The sequence below is a fragment of the Carassius auratus genome, chromosome 4 (genome assembly GCF_003368295.1).
Source record: "Carassius auratus strain Wakin chromosome 4, ASM336829v1, whole genome shotgun sequence".
In the NCBI taxonomy this organism is placed as follows: domain Eukaryota; kingdom Metazoa; phylum Chordata; class Actinopteri; order Cypriniformes; family Cyprinidae; genus Carassius; species Carassius auratus.
The window spans coordinates 12,949,769-12,969,879 of NC_039246.1; the positions used below are offsets into that span (position 1 = coordinate 12,949,769).

General features: G+C 37.8%; 2 protein-coding genes across 6 annotated transcripts in view; one reads left to right on the forward strand and one right to left on the reverse strand.

The window, feature by feature from the left end:
• scube1 (signal peptide, CUB domain, EGF-like 1) overlaps window positions 1–11,609 on the reverse strand; it is a 68,389-nt gene extending 56,780 nt beyond the window's left edge. For 2 of the 4 annotated variants that reach the window (XM_026227214.1, XM_026227208.1), the window contains exons 1-3: window positions 11,411–11,609; window positions 9,680–9,802; window positions 3,932–4,057 (exon numbers count right to left, since the gene is read on the reverse strand). In XM_026227214.1, the coding sequence (XP_026082999.1) occupies window positions 3,932–4,057; window positions 9,680–9,802; window positions 11,411–11,498 (337 nt within the window). In that variant the 5' untranslated portion in view covers window positions 11,499–11,609. The remainder of the gene's footprint in view (window positions 1–3,931; window positions 4,058–9,679; window positions 9,803–11,410) is intronic. The other 2 variants (XM_026227225.1, XM_026227221.1) reach the window with 1 other exon arrangement.
• Window positions 11,610–12,801: 1,192 nt separating this feature from the next.
• On the forward strand, window positions 12,802–19,841 carry samm50l (sorting and assembly machinery component 50 homolog, like). 2 transcript variants are annotated; one of them, XM_026227232.1, is made up of 15 exons: window positions 12,802–12,957; window positions 13,147–13,257; window positions 13,618–13,719; window positions 14,013–14,100; window positions 14,475–14,581; window positions 15,412–15,542; window positions 15,652–15,739; window positions 16,371–16,499; window positions 16,593–16,664; window positions 16,826–16,912; window positions 17,069–17,139; window positions 17,865–17,932; window positions 18,041–18,187; window positions 18,685–18,826; window positions 19,139–19,841. In XM_026227232.1, the coding sequence occupies exons 1-15, from the start codon at window positions 12,937–12,939 to the stop codon at window positions 19,182–19,184; spliced, it is 1,410 nt and encodes a 469-aa protein (XP_026083017.1). In that variant the 5' UTR covers window positions 12,802–12,936; the 3' UTR covers window positions 19,185–19,841. The 2 variants fall into 2 exon arrangements, with proteins under 2 accessions (XP_026083017.1, XP_026083023.1); XM_026227238.1 differs by having other exon boundaries at window positions 12,848–12,983.
• The last annotated feature ends 270 nt before the right edge of the window (window positions 19,842–20,111 follow it).

Genomic DNA, 20,111 nt, shown 5'->3' on the forward strand with positions numbered 1-20,111 from the left:
AAAAAAAGCACAAACAAATGAATGTGAAATGAAGTAAAAAAAAGTGACTAGAAGAGAATTCAAATGAAGACACAAAGAACAGAAGAAAAAAAACAGAAGCGAAGAGAAATAATTCAACAGAAGTGTCCAGAAGTGGTACAACAGAACGGGACTGAGATTTCTCTTGTTTAAAGTGACCTCTGTTACAACATCAACCCTGTTGTAATTGTAACTACATGAGTTTTCTCCTCCAATTCTGATGTTGGAGCGAGAAGGGAAAAGCAGCCAAAAGATAAATAAACAGCAGCAGCAGTGCAGACATTCATAAAAAAAAAAAAAAGAGCCAAATGATCTACACATTGAGTCCAGCTGCCCTACATGGAGAGAAAAACAAATAAGAATGGAAATGAAAAAGACAGAGGAACTGCAGTAAATTGCTCTTTAATCAGCTCCCCATTAGCCAATCTTAAATCAATTAAAGCTTTAACTTGTTAACATGTGGAGATCTAAAATGACTTCCTACACAAGATCAGCCAGGCAAACAAGCCACAGAACTGATTTCCGTACTGTTTCAAAGAGCTCGCGGTTTGGTTAGCGCTCAGTAGGTTTGTTTGAACACACTCTGTGAGTGTGTGCGTGTGTGTGTTTATGCCGAATATAATCAGTGGCACAAGCCACACTAAGGCAAGCATCACTATTGCTATTGCTCATGTGCTTTACTCTTGCTTGGGCGGATTGGGTATCTGTGGAATGGATTTAAAACTGAATTGAATACTACTTTTACTGGTACCTGAAAACATAAACAAACACAAATCACCCACAACACACATGTGATGGAGAGCTTTGTATGAACTAATCACATTTCCATCAGGAAATGTAAAAAATCTAGTTAAAAGACGTAATTCATTATCTCAGAAAAGGTTACAAGGAGAAAATGTAATAGAATGTCAAAAACACACAAAAAAAATAGATTACAGGAAAAGGTCATCATAAACATGATTCATTTAACCTTTTCAAGAAAGTCAATAGTTCAATAGTTTCACTTCCATCTAACTTTCCATAATGTGCACAGATGCCAATGAGGGTGCTATTAGAACATATCATATGACGTTAAAGCGCCAATGAGAATGAATAAGATTTCGAAAGAGCAAACAAACACACACACACACACACACACACACACACACACAGATGATGTGTGAATGAGAAGCATCAGCATTAAGCAGACAGGAGAGAGTAACAGGAAACATGACGAAGCACCATATGACGACAACTCTTTGACCAACTAAGTGTTTCATCTACCGAAAGACAATTTTAGCCCTTGTATAAAAACAGAGACTTACTGGAATCATTTTATGTGGTAATAAACTTTATGCCAAAAATGCTATATAGAAACTCTCGACTGAAGATTAGGAAAACTAACTAAAAAAAGACTGCATGCAAAGCAAAGAAGAGGACGAGGAGAGAAAAACCTCTAAAATGGTTGACTTTTTCTGTGTCAATCTATTTCTAGATAGAGGTGGAGGAGAGAGGGCTGAGACAAAAAATCCAGGAGAGAAGACAAGACGGAAAGAAATGAAGAGAAATGTGGCGAGTCAGACACAGAAAACTGGAAGCGGAGGGAAAGACATAACAAGAGTGGTAGAAGAAGGGGGTTTCGAACAGGAGAGCCCCCTCAGTGCTGCTGATGGCCCTCTACGGCCTTGTCTTAGTTCCCAGAGCCATCATTTAGACTTGTATTTGAGACATTCCACAATAAAGATGTCAAATAGAAGGCAAGTCTATCGCCTCTAGGGAAACAGCCTGGAGTTACTCCAAAGAGACCCACAGCCAAGATAACCAAGAAAATACAGAGCGAGGGAGAGCGCAAAGACATGATGGGAGAAAGAGAGAAAGAGAGAAAGAGAGATTTTAAGGAGGAGGATAAAAAAGAAAAGTTTGAGAAAGTGAAAAATGAAGGGCTGATTTTGAAAGAAAGAAGTATAGAGATAGATCAGTATTATAAGAGTTTTAAGAAATTGTACTAATACCTTGGTTCTATAGGCATGGATTTCATGGTTGTATCATAATATTCAAAGAAATAACTTAAGAGCGCCTAATTGCTTGTTTTAGGCCAATAGTTCAACAGTATGAAAGCATTTAGTTCAACAAGTGGTTTTGATCAGAATAACAACGATGCATTAGACTGCTTAACAAAGACAGACTTTATTAGTGCTACTGTGATAAAATTAAAAGCAAATGTTCGCAACGTTGTCTTATTCAATTGCATGATTTAGAGGCAGGACTGTTTGTTTGTTTCAGCAATGGAGGACAACTGAGGTAGTGAAAAAATCATTACTTTCTCAGTTGTTTGGTGCTTCTATTGGTACAGAAATTACCAACGGTCTCATGACAATTTGTAAGTATTTCAGTAAATTGGTTGTGATTTATTTATTTTTTTATAATTTGTCTGTATGCTTCATACCAGTCAGGTCATACAGATTCATGATATTGCCAATTACGGGTGGACCTTTATGGTGATGTTTTACCTGCACATTGTATGTTTTTGTGCCAGTCAGGCCACATAAAATAATATGAAATCATCAATTAGGGTTGGGATTGGGGGGACGTTTTCTTACCGGTCAGATTGTGCAAATTCATATTAACTCCAACTATGGGTAGGGTTGGTTTTATCTTCAAATCATCCATTTTTAGACTAGTTGGATCATACAAATCTATATGAAATTGCCAGCTATAGGAGTGGGGTCATGGTTTACTTACAAATCATACTGTCAAATCGCGCCAATTCATACAAAATCGCCAACTAGGGGTGGCCCTCCATGGTGACGTTTTAAATCATACGTTTTTGTGCCAGTCAGTTCATACAAATTATTTTGGAATTTCCAACTTGCAGTGTTTACAAATTCTCACAAGATCGGATTGGAAATGACACACTTCACCTTTAAGTACTTTGTGATATCTAAGTAATTACCATGGTTTTACTATTATCTGATGTCACCACTGTACCGCCTCATTTGTTTTGAAAGAGACACAAATTAGGGAAACCATATAAAGGAATGCTGCTAAAGACGGAGGAGGTGCTAAAGGTCTCTGAAGGTCTGAGCCCTGATGTCCTGCTCTGGTATCCATTATCATTACAGCGGCTAATGAAAAATTATGACTTCAGCATCCTGAAACTCGGATCGGTGCACAAATTTGTTTTGGATTATGAGAGCAGAGAGGAGATGAGATGAGAGCGGCTCAAGTTCTTCATCCAGCTGCTCAGAGGCACATCAGTGCTGTCATCTCTCTCTTTATCTCTTGTGACATTGATGTTTGGACTGTAATATGTAGTCACCATGACACCATAAAGCCACCACACTTCAGGTTGATAGGTCACTTTCAACCAAAGACACATCTGCAATCACTTAGAGGGGTAACAAAGACAGACTCGCTACAAAAAACACACTTTTTAACGAATTCCTGAATCCCCACTGCAATCCAGCAAAACCATGAGACCCGGCCCTAACTCTCCGGGTCATGGAATTTCATCTTTGAACTATTCCAATAAATACGAGATGGCAAGTTATTAATTTTCTCTCAGCCTTTTCTTCCCCTACTTCCATTTTTAAACGCTAACATAAACATCGGACCTGACTGCCGATTTCTGGGAATTGGACGCGATTGCGCCACTGGTGACATTTGGGTGACATTTTTAAGAGATGAAAATAATCACGAGGTTCCTGTTGGCGCGCTCCTGTCACAATGGGGATGGAATACTGGAGCGAGACGCAGCTCGGCTGGCCTTTTCCGAGGCGCTGCGTGGAGATCGCTGAGGCAGATTTGTTTACGTTTACAAAGGGGGGTCGTTACAGAGGTCGTTAGCAAGGGAAAGAGATGACGAGGGACTACCTCATCTGTAAATCTGTCAGGAGAGGCAACTGAGAGCGTATATTTCTTTCTAGCATCTTACCGAGACAGTTGTGCCCATCATCTGCCAGCATGAATCCGTCGTAGCATGTGCACCTGTAGTTCCCGGGTATATTGATGCAGTCGTGAACACATCCACCATTGTAGTCATTTTCACACTCGTCCATATCTGAAAAAGATAATGTACACACATAATGAACTCAGTTCGTAGAGATCAGACAAATATGAAATCCATCAATCGTTTTTTGTACAAATGGTGCAGATGAGTTACACATTGAAGATTAATACATAGGTTAAGAGTTGTTCAAATGGCAAAAAAAAAAAAATCTGTTAATGATACTAAGCAGAGGTTAAATAAGGAGGTTTAAGAAGAGCAGGCTTATGAAACAAGCTTTCATTGCTGCTATGAGTTTGTACAGGAGACAGACGTAAGTAGGGACACTTAAATAAACACAATATTTCTCTCTTTCACTCACACACACTTGAATGCATTGAAATCAGATAGACAGCAAGTGACTGTTCTCTGCCAGACGATGATCGTTGGTATCTGCTTTGTGTTTTGCGCTACCTTGGAGTGTTTGATTTAATAAACCTGGCTTGTGCTCTTGGAGACATACAGCACAAACTAAAAATATCCACGTTATTTCCCACAAAAAAACACACAAGCCACATTGTGCAACTGCGGCTATGAGGACAGTGAGAACTGCGTTTAAGAATGTCTCGGTTTTCTTTCTCTACATCTCCTCAAAACTAAAAATCTATCCAGACAGTAAAATATTGAGTGAACACTTTCTAGCGCACATACTCATGCCACAAACACAAATCACACACACATGCAGATATACACCAAAATTATAGAGGCATAAATACTTCACTAGCATTTTATTCACTGTTTGTTTCTCTTTTCTATCAAAGAGTGTCGGTTTTGGCTTACTGTGAAGAAAAGGGCCATCACAGTAGACAAGCATGGAGCCAACTCATCATGAAAACATCCATAAACACTCTGGAGCAAACAAAAAGTTCATGTTTCACTACCGTTTTATCTAGTGAACATGAAAACCACTGCATCTGCAGGAAGGGGTCAAATTAGAGAAAAGAGAGACAGATGGACGGAGGGAGACCCCTGAAGGTAAATAATATGGAAGAATGACAGATTCAAAGGTTAAAGTTTAGATCTCACCATATGAAAGGCCACTTTAAAACAATAAAGTGGGTCTCATATAAACATTTTCATGAAATAATCCACACAATTATTAGTAATTGAGACTCAATGTATCCGTCAGTAGCATTATAAAGGCAAACCATCCAAGAACAGTAAGAAAACGAGTTTGATTTGAGGTGATAATATTTTTAGGTGTGTGTTGCAGCCGTTGCAAAGCTAACAGGGTGTATATAGTGTGTCAGTGAAGGTGTGAGGGGGACGGGCTTGTTAAAGAGGTGGACGGCTAGTTAGCTTCAAGCTGACATACTTCCTGTTTCTGCGCTGTTGTTGATTTGACCCGGCAGTGAGCCGACAGTTTGGGTTGATGCTTGCTGAGGTTTCCGCTGTCAGCACGCACAGATCTCTAATCGAAGGAGAAGTGTTTATGCTCAACATCCCATCGAGCAAATTAAGCACCTCCGCTAACACCTCAGCAGGGGTGGAGCCCGCGGGAGGCAAAACCTCAACACCCCTCGGCCCAACACAACACGTCCAAATCCTAACTGCTGAAAAACGTGCCATGCAGAGAGCACCAAAATTGAGGGTTCAGCAAAAAAAAAAAAACTTTTTGATTGACTAGGACAGAGACAAATGATGACGCCTGGATAATGTGTGTTTCTGCAAAGTTTCCACTACTGGTGTTTAGTGCAGGTAAATGAGCAGAAAGCAGTAATGAAGTGTAAAACGTCACTAAACCGAAGCATGCAACCTCTTAGATTTTTGAAGCCATCTTCCAAAGTTTCATAATTCATTTATTAAAGTGCTGTCTCTTATTAGTATAAATGTTGAGTAGTGTAGTATAACAGTTGTGCTGCTTAATATTTTTGTGGAAACTACAATACAGTTTTTTCAGGATTATTTTATGAATGTAAAGTTCAAAATAACTATATATAATTATAAATGTCTTTACTGTTAGTTTAATCCTTGCTGAATAAAAGTATCCATTTCTTTAAAATATGTTACTGACCAAATAGTAGAGTATAATAATACTTACAAAAGAATTTAAAATGCTGATCAAAAAAAGTTTTAGATGAATTATATCATGTCACTCCACATGACACGGCTTGAAATTTCATGTCAACTACATTTTAAGCTTTTTAGTGTGTGTGGTGGCACATAAAGCAGCAAAGAGACTGATGTGTCCTGTGAGGGGAGGGTCAGGGATGAAGGGTGGGCACACTCAAACAGCCAATCAGAGCATCGGGAGCTCTGTGACGAGTCCGCAGACACCAGGCAGACAATGGCCTAGTAATGGGTCGACACCTCCATCTCTCATTACATTTATCTGTCTCCTCCTCACCACCCCCCATCCCCTTTTCTAACATTTTCTCATTGAAACATATGAACACACACTTAGAAGCACAACTACACACACACACCGACTCAGAGACTAGGGCACTTCTTCAGAGGCGACAATTACCTGACCTCTTTCACACACAGAGATAAAAAAGGAATGGAGGGAAAAAGAGAGAGAGAAAAAAAAAAGGCAGACAAGACAGTTCTCTCCCAGGTAAACTCACTGACCTAATGCTGAGTCATGTTAAGGCTTTGTTTAATCTCTCCACCCCTGCAAATAAACCCTTGCATCATGGGGGATTTGTGATCTGTGTGGATTCCCTTGTGAGCTCCGCCCCCTGATGAATCTCATTAATTAATCAATTTGCATAATCAATAAAGCCCAAAAGGGGGTGGAATGAAGCTTTGTGTCACAACTATGTCACTGCATGTTATATAATTCTCTACTTTGACTTTAAAGTATTGAAAGCGTGTAATGCTTTTAATTTCTGATAGCCACACCCCCAACTCAAGCCATTGGTTGAGCCAGTGCTGCTGTGTCATGCTGGTCGGGATGCTCAAACAAACATAGCAATGTTTTGATAGCGCCACAGAGCCACAGCGTTTACATTTTTTAGGGGAATCAACCTACAAATGGCTGCTTATAGTCTCTGCATATTAAGCTAGACAGGAAAAAGTATTTTAACTCTGAAAAATAGACACACTTCTGCTGTAAGAGCATTTTAATTGCATTATAGCATCAGCTGTAGGAAACACCATCAGAAGCATTTTAAAGCATGCGTATATATGTCCACCAGCCCTCAAAAAACATCAGCTACATAATGTAAAGCAGGTTTACAAATCACAGCTCACACATCACTTAACCTTACACTGACAGAAACAAGCAAATACACATTCCTCTCTTCCCGTTTCATCGGCTCACACATTTTTCTGTTTCATCGGCTTTGTTTCTGGCACAATCCGAATCCAAATCTTTCAGCAGTGTCAGCCACAGCATCATTCACGATAATACAGAGAAGCTGCAGTTACAAACTCACAATTACAAGCAGATGCACCTCGAAACAGCTCAAAAACCTGTTTTTGTTGTCCATGTACTTCTCACCATCTAACCCTTACGAAACAAAAATATATTGCAGTATACTGGAAAATATCATGTAATATATTAGGCATATATTCTTATATATGGGATTTAATATTTATTTTTTCCAATATATTGCAATATATTGAAAGCGGCAATCATTTGTATATTTTGCAATATATTATATAATATATGTATCATCAATATATTATTAAATTTATTCAAATATATCATATTTTAGAAAATAAAAAGGGAAAATTATATATTACAATATATCACAATATATTTTAAGAAATATATCGGTAAATATATTTTCCTTTCGTAAGGGAAAGCACTATTTATTTGGAATGACCAAAAACAAAAAGATTGATCTTATAGTACAAATCCGAAAATTTAAATTTACTGAAAACTTACACAGTCTTAATTTGTTTGTCCATCGGACCAGATTTGGAGAAATTTAACATTAAATCACTTGCTCACCTAATGGACTGTCTGCAGTGAATGGGTGCCGTCAGAATGAGAGTCCAAACAGCTGATAAAAACATCATAATAATACACAAATAATCCACATGAGTTCAGTTCATCAATTTAAAGATCATGAAGCGATAACCTGCATGTTTGTAAGAAACAAATCCATATTTAAAACGTTTGTTTTCAAAAGAAGCAAACTCATCTAAATATTAGATGGCCTGAATGCAAGCACATTTTCAGCAAACATTAGGTGAACGATTCCTTTAAGGAGATTTTTCTTTTTTCTAATGAATTGTCTGCAATTGAGGTGTTTCAGGAGAAAGATCTGAGACAATGGTCATACATAAATTAAATGTATCTGAGATCACCTTTAAAAGAGGAACCTCCAAGCAATACAATTTTACTCTGGGTTGCATCTTGGTAAATATGAGAACAGGCTGAGATATCGAGAACCAATCAAAAGCATCAGAATAGCATTTTTTACTAAAAGGCCTTTAAATGGCAGAATGCATCATGCACATAAAACAATTATTCATATGAAACATATATAAAGCTTTTTACAGACAATATTCAGATGCAATCATTAATATTTTCATAAGTAACTGTGATTTAATTACAGATTTTTTTCTCTGTATCTGTAACAGTTTAAAGTTACATTTATTGGTTATGAATCTCCTCATGCTCAACAGACTTTACTAGCTACAAACGCACTGATGTGTAGACAGACAACATGACTGCATTAGAGTGTTAGAAAGTGTTTTCTTAATTTTCTTCAAAGCCAAACATGCAGGGCTTTAATTAAAGGGTGGGTATGGGGTGTGTTAATGGGCTTTTTGCTTCAGACAAAACAGCCCCCCCACTTCCCACAATACACCACATTACACTGTGGACGGAATGTCCGCTCAGACAGCATAAGAGCCAAAACTGAGAGGAGACGCACACATGCACGCATAGTTAACATGCTAAGAGCGAAGCGGCCCGGTTGGATTCAGCGTAACTGACAGCCTCATTGCCCTGCAACCGTACACTGCGGTTTAAAGGTGGGAGGAAAAGGCTTCTGTAAAGTCCAGAACATCCCCAATGTATCCTTAGAGAAATAAAAAGATGCTGTTCTAGCCCACGCTGTCTGGCCTCAGACAGGAGTATTAAGCGCTAACCGTGGAGCAGTCTGGTGCAATGCCATTTCACATCCACCTAATTCATTAATGCAGTTACGAATGGGTGTCGGGTGTCATAATAGGTCGAGAGCACACTTCATGCTTTTTCTGAAACACAAGCTCCACACATGTGAGTGAAACGGGGAGAGAGGTCTCTGAGATTGGCATCTTGGCAAATATGAGCACAGGTACAGACCTTTTCAGCACTTTCCTCCGACATTTATCAGAGTATGCATGTCCACTATACCTGTTTAATAGATCTATGTGAGTGTGTAAAGAAATTACATGATGTTCATTTATCTGCGAGTGTTTCAGTGAGTGTGTGACTGTGATCCGCTCTGACCGTGTGTATGTTGGCTCCAGCTGTGCTGTGCTCTCAAGCAGAATGGGAGAGGGAAGTGTAAAGACTGGAGCAGGTTTTACCCTCCCAGCACCTCTCACCCTCACATTGCACTTCCTCCTCACTAATTAAGACCCACAGCAGGAGCTAGAGAACAGCTGGATGACCTGACTGAGAGTGTGTGTGACAGACAGGCGGACAGGGGATGGAATGAGCAAAACAGAGGGCGAGAGATCTGTCTGCCTCACCTTCGCAGTGCTTGCCATCTCCCTTGTAACCAGTCTTGCAGATGCACTTGAAGGACTTTGGAGTGTTTTGGCAGAGAGCATCGATGTGACAGTCGTCTGTGGATTCGGAGCACTCATCAGCATCTGTGGAGTAATCACATGGGCAAAGATTTAGCTAAATGCAATTGTGAAAAGATTACAGTGTCACATTAGACAGAAAGTGACACTTTTTTGGTCTAATAGATAGCTGAAGATTTCCAGTCAGCTGATGTCCGTTTCTAAATACATGACAACCTTTCTATTTAAATTCGATAAAAGCTTTTATATCTTTTTGTTAATATCTATTTTTTGCAAACCAAACACGTTCAAACAGAAGAGCAAGAATGAGTTCCAGAAACACCTAAATCCATCCAAGTGTAGCACATCAATGTACCTAAAGAGAAACTAGTCAAACTGAATTCAATATACATTGTCTTTTATGAAAAATCGATGTTTTTACGTATCTCTGACAGGGAGTTTGGGGTGTGGTACTTTACTCTTTGTCACTGATGTGAAAGTAGTTGGCTTTTTCTTCTGAGGATCTTATTGCTGGTTTAGACAGGTGAAGTTGAAGAAAACAGAACAGAGCAAAAATAACCAAATCTACTCAGACAGGACAAAAGCAGTCCAGAAAGAAGACGTTTAGTTTTTCAGCCAAGAAAAACCAACAGAGTGTCCAATAAAGTGATATATTGATTCACCTAAAAAGCAGAAATTATGCTTATTCAAGCTCTAAATACAGAAGTGAATAAAGAAATGAATGTATGAATAAGCAGACTCCTGGAAAGCTAATTTAAGAGAAAGTGTACTTTTGAAGAGGTAAATGAGGTGGTTTGGTTGGGTATTGATGTGTAACCTTAACAGTACAACACCACTGGTCCTTCAACCTCTCCTCTGGCTTTTTATCATTTGTATGAACTAAATTAAGTGTTTCTTTAAACTGTACGCAAACGGAGCACCTTTTGCGCAATGTTGCGCTCTTTTTATCCAACATCCAAACCACGGAGAGAGAAAATCAGAGTACTCTTTGTGCATTTCGGCACTTAATGTCATAAAATAATGTCTATTTGAAAAGCTGCAATACATAAAAAGCTAAAAGTCGTCTATGCGCAATCGTCAAACTCATTTGGAGATGAGTTAGGCAATTCATCTCGCTGTTTATTTCAAAACGCATGCGTTCGACTTAAAATACACAGATGTAAATATAAAACACCATTAAATCAAGTAGTGTCGTGGTTAAAAAGAACCGACGATCTGTTTTTATCGTTTGTCTCTTTATTGACTTTTCAAGGCATTCATTATGGAGAGACACAATGCGTATTGATGATAGTGGAGGAGTGAGGGGTCGATAAGCCCCCGAACCAACCCCATCAGGGCGGCTCATGCTCCTATAGACCCCAAGGGAGTCCGAAGAGACCCCGGCAAAAGCTCTCCTTAAGGAATAACACGCGTAAAACAAGACGGGCGCGTTCACATACGCATATAGTCTACTTTATTTATTTAATGAAAAGACAAAAGTATGTAGTCATACAAAGTTTGACTTAATGATTGTTCTAGATGAATGCCATTTCAGGTTTAATAATAGATTAAAGAATGTAATGCAATTACATGGAAATCATTTGCAGAGTCATGCAACCACTGACTTACATCCTATATCATGTATTAGTAGTTTCACCAAATAAATGATGTGAAAGGTATGGGGGGGGCACTTACCTGCGACTCCAACATTTCCCATGACATCCAAAGTATTTATGAGGAGGAAAAACAAACAGACGTCCCAAGAGAAGCAGGCAGGACCCATGGTTAGAGGCTCTGAGTGAATGGACTTCTCCAGTTGTGCGTTTCTTTGATAAGAAGCGTTTCTGCTGCTGCTGGCAGAAACAGCACGAGAGCCCGAGCCTCGAGACGCCTGCTGATTGGTTTGCGCACATTTGAGGAGGAGATGGGAGGTGGAAGGAAGGGGGCAGAGAGAGAGAGAGAGAGAGAGAGTGCCTAGATAGATAGATAGATAGATAGATAGATAGATAGATAGATTATCGATACACATTAAGCAATAAAATACGTTAAAACATAAATAAGTAGTCTATATTAAGGAAATAGATAACTTTATACACACATGATGTCATTATATAAAATGTAGATTTTGTAATAATTCACATTTAATAAATTGCGCAATTGTGACTGACAGCTTGCTGTAAAACTGAGTGGAGCAATAAATAATGTGTAACAGCAAATACAAACGTTCCTGATATCTAAAGCATTCCCCAGTAATCGTTTGCAATAAAATGTTGAACTGACATATTAAAAAAAAAAAAAAAAAACTGGAAGGGCTTCTCAGTTGGATTAATCTAATCATCATAGCATGATAGTTGTAGATTTAGCTTAAAAATAAATAAATAAATAAAAATTCCCAACTTGCTTCTCTAAAAGTAGCGACTTGTTAAAAGTCATGTTAATCAATAAAAATACCAAACACTAAAGATGATATACTGCCCTCTCCCGGAGAAATGGAATGACATCATTACAAAGAGTACTGTGCCTGATAATGTATTATTAATAATGGTGATGGTTTTAAAATATAATTGTATAGAGACTGCATTTTGCATTTAAAATGAACAGTTTCTAGATTTAATAGAAAAACTAAAACAAAAAAATTCTAATTTCTCTGACTTTGAGAGAATGTACAACTGATTAGATTTTTGTTTTTTTAATGATAAGATTACACTAATTACATTATTTTTCCCGGCCTGTAAATCACAAATTTAAATCCGTGAAATATTCAATTTTTCCATGACCATAAAAGCCATGTAAATACAACAGTACCGAATGCTTAGCATATTCATAGGTAGGACACTAAAAAGGTATCAGCAAAACAGCTTTCTTTGATAGTAAGTTTACAAAACAAACTTTCGTAACGTTAGTCCTCCTAGTTGTGGCTATCTGATATATGCACCATAAAATATGTCTATGGTCAGTAAAACGCACTCCAATTTTAAGTGTTCCACATTTGAAAGCGCGCAACGCAAAGGCACGCAAACGGCGCACAGAACAAGAACACGCCCACTGTGTGCGACGTCACATCATTCTAGCCAATCGACGTCCAGTTTCGCCTAGCAGTTGCGTGTCATGGCGTCCTCCTTCAAGGGGGCTGGGTTCACTGCTTTATTATAGTGCGATATTTTACATTCCCACGGTCAGCTGAGCGGCCTCAATACGTTTAGGATATTATTACACTAGAAATGGGGACTGTGCACGCACGGGTAAAACGTTTACCTAAAGACTCGGGGTGAAATATACTTGTTTGTCTGTGACCTCTTGTGTTCAGGTGTATTGCTTGCTTTCCGTGTTGTATTGTTACAGAAAGCTGTCCAATGCTTTTTTTTTTGGAAGTGCCACTGGATTTGACTGTATATGTGCAAAATCCCAAACTGGTCATGTTTGTTTTGTAGAGTATGGATTCTTACCCCATGCATGGGCGAGACTTGGGCGTGAACCCAGATGATTTGGAAGTGATGGAGGCGGTACAAGAAACTAAACAAGAGGTTTTAGAAAATAAAGATGTAAGTTGTGTTAAACTCGTACTGAGGTATTTTTAAAATCTTTATACTTTTATACTATACTTTTAGCTGTCATGCTTTTTGGATATGTACTGCAGTCATCATGCCATGTTAGAATTCATAGTGCATGAATTTGGTGAACATGAATATAACAATTTTTATATCAGTCTATACCAACCTAAAATAAAGCACAATAAAACAGTGATAGTATCTGATGGTAATAATACGATAGTATTTTCCAGTATACAGTAGTACTGTATTTGCATCAAGTATTTACAATAATACTATGGTACATGTCCAAAAACATGGTATTACTGTGGTACCATGTCCAAAATCTGCAGTCTCATGATTGTTCTCTTTTAGGTTGTTGTCCAGAATGTCAACATTGAAGGGCTGGGCAGAACTAAAGAGGATTACTTGGGCTATGAAATCTCTGATGTCTTCACTGCCAGGAACCTGGTTGAAGTAAGTGAGCTGTCAAGGTCCAAGTGTTTGTCTGGTCTGGTTAAGTTAATATGAGCGGTGATAGACCCAAATCATCCATTGGATATAACTTCCCTTCAAATAAAAGTATCTGCTAAATGTAAATGTAAAACACTCAATAAGCACATCTTACGTATGTGATTTAATTGTATGAAACATATAAGCATTATATTAGCTAAAGATACCAGCCATTAAAAAAAAAACAGCAACAAAAAAAAAACATATTGCTCGATCACTAATTATGAAATGAGGTAACAAGCTCAGTGTTTCCACAGGTGATGAGAAAATCCCACGAGGCCAGACAGAGGTTGCTCCGTCTAGGAATATTCAGAGATGTGGAGGTGGTGATTGACATTTCAGAAGGTATTACATCCAAAACATCTTCATGCTCGATTCAGTTATAGACCGTCCAGTGGAAAGTTTCCAGTTTTTCTGGACTGAGTTGTTGCATTCCCGTCAGACAGGCTGTCTAGCCCTGACTTTCAGCATGCTAACCTACATCAGTTCATTTACATACTCATAAAGAAGAGCAATAGGTCTAAAGGTCAGCCTTTTTATTGTCAGTATTAGATATGTAGCAAATACTGTATATAGGAGAGACAAGTTTAGAAATTCAACCCGTGCTCATAATAAATATATTTGCAGGATTTTTCTGTTAACTTCATAGAGGAGTCCACTATGCCTTAAAATTCAGCTATTGTGTTCATTGTACAATGTCTCTTTGATGTCCTCTTTAGGAGCAGATGCGCTGCCAAATGGACTCGATGTTACATTTGAGGTGACTGAGCTTAAACGACTTACTGGCAGTTATAATACCATGGTTGGAAACAATGAAGGGAGTATGGTAAGAACCATAATACACACATATATTGCTTTGCATCCTACCCTTGCTATGTTGCCTTGCCAACTAACTAAAATAACTTTAAGTTGCAGTGCTAAAATTACTAAAACTGAAATAAAAATGAAAGCTGGAAATATGTGACCCTGGAGCACAAAACCAGTCATAAGGGTTGATTTTTAGAAATTGAGCTTTATACATCATCTGAAGTCTGAATAAGTATGCTTCCCATTGATGTATGGTTTTTTATGATGGGACAAAATTTGGCTGAGATGCAACTATTTTAAAATCTGGAATCTGAGGGTGCAAAAAAATCAAAATATTGAGAAAATCACCTTTAAAGTTGTCCAAATGAAGTTCTAAGCAATGCATACTACTCAAACATTAAGTTTTTTTATATTTACGGTAGGAAATTCACAAAATATCTTCATGGAACATGATCTTTACTCAATATCCTAATGATTTTTGGCATAAAATAATTTTTTTGCTATTTCTACAAATATACCCATGCTACTTATGACTGGTTTTGTGGTCCATGGTCACATATAAGAATAAGAGCTCATTTAAAATATGTATTATATATAAATAATACTAAAAACGCTCTGGTTAAGACACAGTTACTCTCAAATGAGATCTCCATTCAGACTATTAAAAAAAATTAATAAATAGAATATTTATTATGAATAATAATAATACCGATATTAATAATATTTCTAATAACATTTTCAGTCAGTATGGAGTATTGTTTTATTATCATCCACTCTCAGTTTTTGTGTGTAGTTTCTACATAATGTGTCAATTTGTGTAACTGCATTTGTGTGTTCGTTCCTCTGAAGGTTTTGGGCATTAAACTTCCAAATATGTTAGGACGTGGAGAGAAGCTCACCTTTCAGTTCTCCTATGGAACTAAGGAGACATCATATGGCCTGTCCTTGTTTAAACCACAGACGGGCTTTTATGAACGCAAGTATGATTTCTATAAACAGAATTATGTGAAGTGTGTTCACTTTTGAACTATAAAAATAAGAGTGATGTTGAATAGATATTTAACAACTTGACGTCTTTGCTTTGTGTAGCTTCACTCTAAACCTCTACAAAGTCACCGGGCAGTTCCCGTGGAGCTCTCTTAAAGAGACGGACAGGGGAGTTTCTACAGAGCTCAATGTAAGAAATGAACAAAAAGTAAAAAGTTGCTGAAATTTTACTCACCCTCAGGCCATCAAAGATGTAGATGATTTAGTTTTTGGTCACAACTTATTTGGATTAATTTAGCATTACATCACTTGCTCACCAGTGGATCCTCTGCAGTGAATGGGTGCCGTCAGAATGAGAGTCCAAACAGCTGATAAAAACTTCACAATAATCCATAAGTATTCCACACGACTCCAGTCCATCAGTTAACATCTTGGGAAGTGAAAAGCGGTTTGTAAGAAACAAAACGTTTAACTTTAAACCTTCGCTTCAGGCCAGATTACAAGTGCTTAATCCATAATACTGCTTTCTAAGCATTATTGCATCAATGAAAAAGTAATTTCCCTGTTGTCCTTATCGGATTTTAATTATCGGAATTATCGGAACCGAGTTGTGTGGATTATTGTGATGTTTTCATCAGCTGTTTGGACTCTCATTCTGACGGCACCCATTCACTGCAGAGGATCCATTGGTGAGAAAGTGAGATAATGCAAAATTTCTCCAAATCTTGGATGGCCTGCTGAGGATGAGTACATTTTCAGGAAATTTTTGGGTGAACTGTTTCTTCAGTAATTAAAGATATAATGCAATATGTGTTTTGCAGTTCCCTCTGTGGATGACGGATCACACTCTGAAATGGGAGGGCGTGTGGCGTGAACTGGGATGTCTGGCCCGCAGCGCCTCCTTTGCTGTGAGAGAGGAGAGTGGCCACACTCTTAAATCCGCTCTTTCCGTAAGATGCTCCACGCTGCCTTAATCACCAAGTGCTTTGGCTGCCTGGTTTTGCACTAATGACTGATTTGACTGATTTCTTGTCTCACGCTAGCACACCATGATAATAGACACCAGAAACTCTGCTATCTTGCCTCGAAGAGGTGCCTTACTGCGGATCAGCCAGGTGTGTTGACTTGAACATCAGCCCAGAACATATCAGTAGCTGTTTTGTATTCCTTCGCTCACCATCACTTTTGCCTCTCGATGTCCATCATTGATTTAAACTGTCTGGAGAAGGTTTAGCATCACTGTTAAACAATACCTGTGGTCGCTCTGTTGGTTTAGGAGCTGGCAGGATACACCGGTGGAGATGCCAGTTTTCTCAAAGAAGACGTTGAGCTGCAGCTTAACAAAGAATTTATCTGGGGGTCGGTGAGTGGTCTTGATTAATGCATGATGTTAGAGATTTTTCTGGTTTTGGCATTGTCTGTCATGCTTTAACTGCCTTTAAAGACAGCAGGTGGTTTAAAGGACATTTGTGGTATTTGGAGATTAATATTAAGTAAGTGTATTGATTTTCTCTTATAGGTGTTATCTGCATCTTTATGGGGAGGGATGATCTATCCTCTTGGGGGTCAGCCGACCTCCATTGCTGACAGGTGTGCATTTGTTTGTTTGCTTTTCAGTGGATGCTTTATTGTTTTTTTTTAAGTTTTATAAAGATACACACACTTATAATTATCTCATGTTATCTCATATGTCTCATGTTGTGTTCTAGTCAGTTTGACCCAGAAAATGTTAGTTAGTGTTATTATTAAGTAAGATTAAAACTTATTTAGATTACACGAGGTACAGCAACTTCTCAGAAATGTTTTAAACATATTTTATACTTTCCCCATCTTCTTACACTTGTGGTGTTCCTGTTTTTAAATGAATTTTTATGTTTTTATTTTTTTTTTTACTAAAAAACCAAGGTGCATCAATTTAGATCCCAGAAATCTAAGACAAGTCAGTTAAAAATCTGTGCTAATTGAAAGAAAATAAAATTAATTCCAAGATTTTGTTATACTGTGAGATTTATAAGCAATTTTTTAAAAGCCACATCATTTTTGACTGGGAATATGAAATTAGGTAACGGATTATTTGGTTTAATATAAGCCATCTTGTATCAGCACGGTTCTAAAGAATGATGATATTAATGACAAAATCACTCTCTGCTCAAATAAAAAGCCATTCACTGAAGACATGTAAGCAATTTTGCTAATTTAGACGTGAATTAGATGCTCTCATCCCTTAAATCCTCCCCTTCTCAGAAAAACGTGAACCAGCCTGAACATGTTTATAGCATTTTACAAATTGCATTGTGGATGTGTTTTTATGCCAGGTTCTACCTGGGCGGCCCAACCAGTGTGAGAGGTTTTGGCATGTACAGTATAGGCCCTCAGAGTGAAGGTAAAGGTGTACTAAAAAATTTCAATGTACTATTTCTTTGTCATTTTTTTTTCTCTTAATGATAGTTTTCTTAATGTTTGTTTCTAATTTGAAATCTTACCTGATCAGGTGATTATCTGGGTGGGGAAGCGTATTGGGCCGGTGGGCTTCACCTGTATACGCCCCTCCCCTTCCGCTCAAACAAACGCGGCCTGGCTGACCTCTTCAGAACACACTTCTTCCTTAATGCTGGAAACCTTTGCAACCTCAACTACGGTCAGTAGTCATTATCCAAAACTTGTCATTTGTTAGTCTAGAAAAAAAAGGAAATGCAGTTTGTTGTTATTTAAAACTAAAATCCCGTTACTTGAAAAATGTATTAAACCAAATTAAATCATGCAATTTCTCATTTTAGTTTAACTTTATAATAAATTTCAATCAGTAAAACAAAAAATACATGAAAAATTATATACATTAAGATAGAAGATAAAACAAAATAACAGAAATTTTAACTTCAATTAAAATGGAAAATAAAAAAACTAAAATAATGTCTTTTGATACTAAAATCACACTAGTCTCTAGTTCTTGACTGTATATATGCAACGAAGCCTTTTGTCCACATGGGGATGCCGTTGTTGCAGTGAAACCTTAGTATGACTCTTTCGATTTCGAGACTACTGTTGGCTGAGTATTATGAAAACTATTTGTTTAAATCACCCTGTTCTTCGATTTACAGTAGTTTAAGCTTGACCGTATGCATCGTGTTTGTGCAGGAGAGGGTCCACATGCACATCTGCAGAAGCTAGCGGAGTGTATCCGATGGTCTTACGGCGCAGGAATAATTCTGCGACTGGGAAACATTGCTAGGCTTGAACTCAATTACTGCTTCCCCATGGGTGTTCAAAGCGGAGACAGGTACACATACACATCCACTCAACCACATTCATACTGAATCACTGGCCAAATAAAGGCAGTTTTGAATTATTAATGATAAGCTCTTTTGTTTAGCCAAACCACTAATTTTCTACCTTTTTAGTCTGATGTTTTGAATTTACAATGATAGCCTTGACAAAAAAACTGTTTGATCTGCTTTCGATTGACTTTTTCGATTGGTTCTCTGTCAAATTGAATCGAGTTTTAAAAATTCTTCAACCTTTAATAGCTACCTCTTTGCAAAGCAATGTAACCAAGGATTTGAATCCTATATGATTTTTTGTTCCTTGACAGGATATGTGATGGTGTGCAGTTTGGAGCAGGCATCCGTTTCCTGTGAGCTTGTAAAACTGCTTTCCTACTGTTAGCAATTTTTGGATTTTGAACTGTGAGGGATCCCTCCTGCATGCACACTCTTGAGAATGCACTTCGTTTTTGTACCTGTAAGAGAAAAAATACTTAGTTTTCCTGCATACCTCTCACTGTTTGAATAAGAGTCCAGGGTTTAGTCAAGGACAATATAACCATATCCAGTCTGCAAGGAGACTGCAGGTGCTGAAATAGTTAGTTTTTTCCAATGAGGAGAGCATTAGAGAATATTCATGATCAAGCTGATAAACCAGAGTTTTAATTCAAACCCACACCTCCGTCCGCTCAAATATGTGCTATAATTTAAGTAGCCCCTGCTATTGCGATGAAACCCTTGGATGAATAATGAGAATGAAGAATGGATTATTAAATGATGCATTTATCCTGTAGCTATTTGACTTGAACAAAGCAACTTTTTTCCTTTTAAATCTTTTTGTTTAATGTTTCAGTCAGTTTTCTCCTCTAATGCCAAACTAGGACCTCACTGAATGATTAGTGAGTCGAGTTTCTTCCAGCCATAAGTCTCCTTTGTGAGATCCATCAGCAGTGCTTTATAATTAGGACACTTTTTATTATTGTGTGAACTTAAAATTTATTGTGCACCAAAATAAACTATTTGGTTCCCTGATGTATTTGTTTCTTATTTTGTGATCATTTAAAAAAAAAATGTTTACATGGGAATGGTGTACATGAATCACTAATCGAAAGAGAATTACAGGACCATACAGAATGAAGGATAAAATATATGAGATTGAAAAACAAAAATGTCAGTAGCTCATATTGAACTATATTTTCATCTTGTTTAAAAAATAACTGTAATTTTAGACTCTCGAGTGGCAAAACACACACATTAGAGCTGTTTTCTGTCTGTCAAAGGTAACTGGAAGATCATGAACAG

Coding starts and splice junctions, on each gene's coding strand:
- samm50l (XM_026227232.1), top strand. CDS start 12,937: ATGGGGACTGTGCACGCACGG. Junction 14,101..14,474: donor GGTGATTGACATTTCAGAAG/GTATTACATCCA, acceptor TGTCCTCTTTAG/GAGCAGATGCGCTGCCAAAT. Junction 16,913..17,068: donor AAGAATTTATCTGGGGGTCG/GTGAGTGGTCTT, acceptor TTTCTCTTATAG/GTGTTATCTGCATCTTTATG.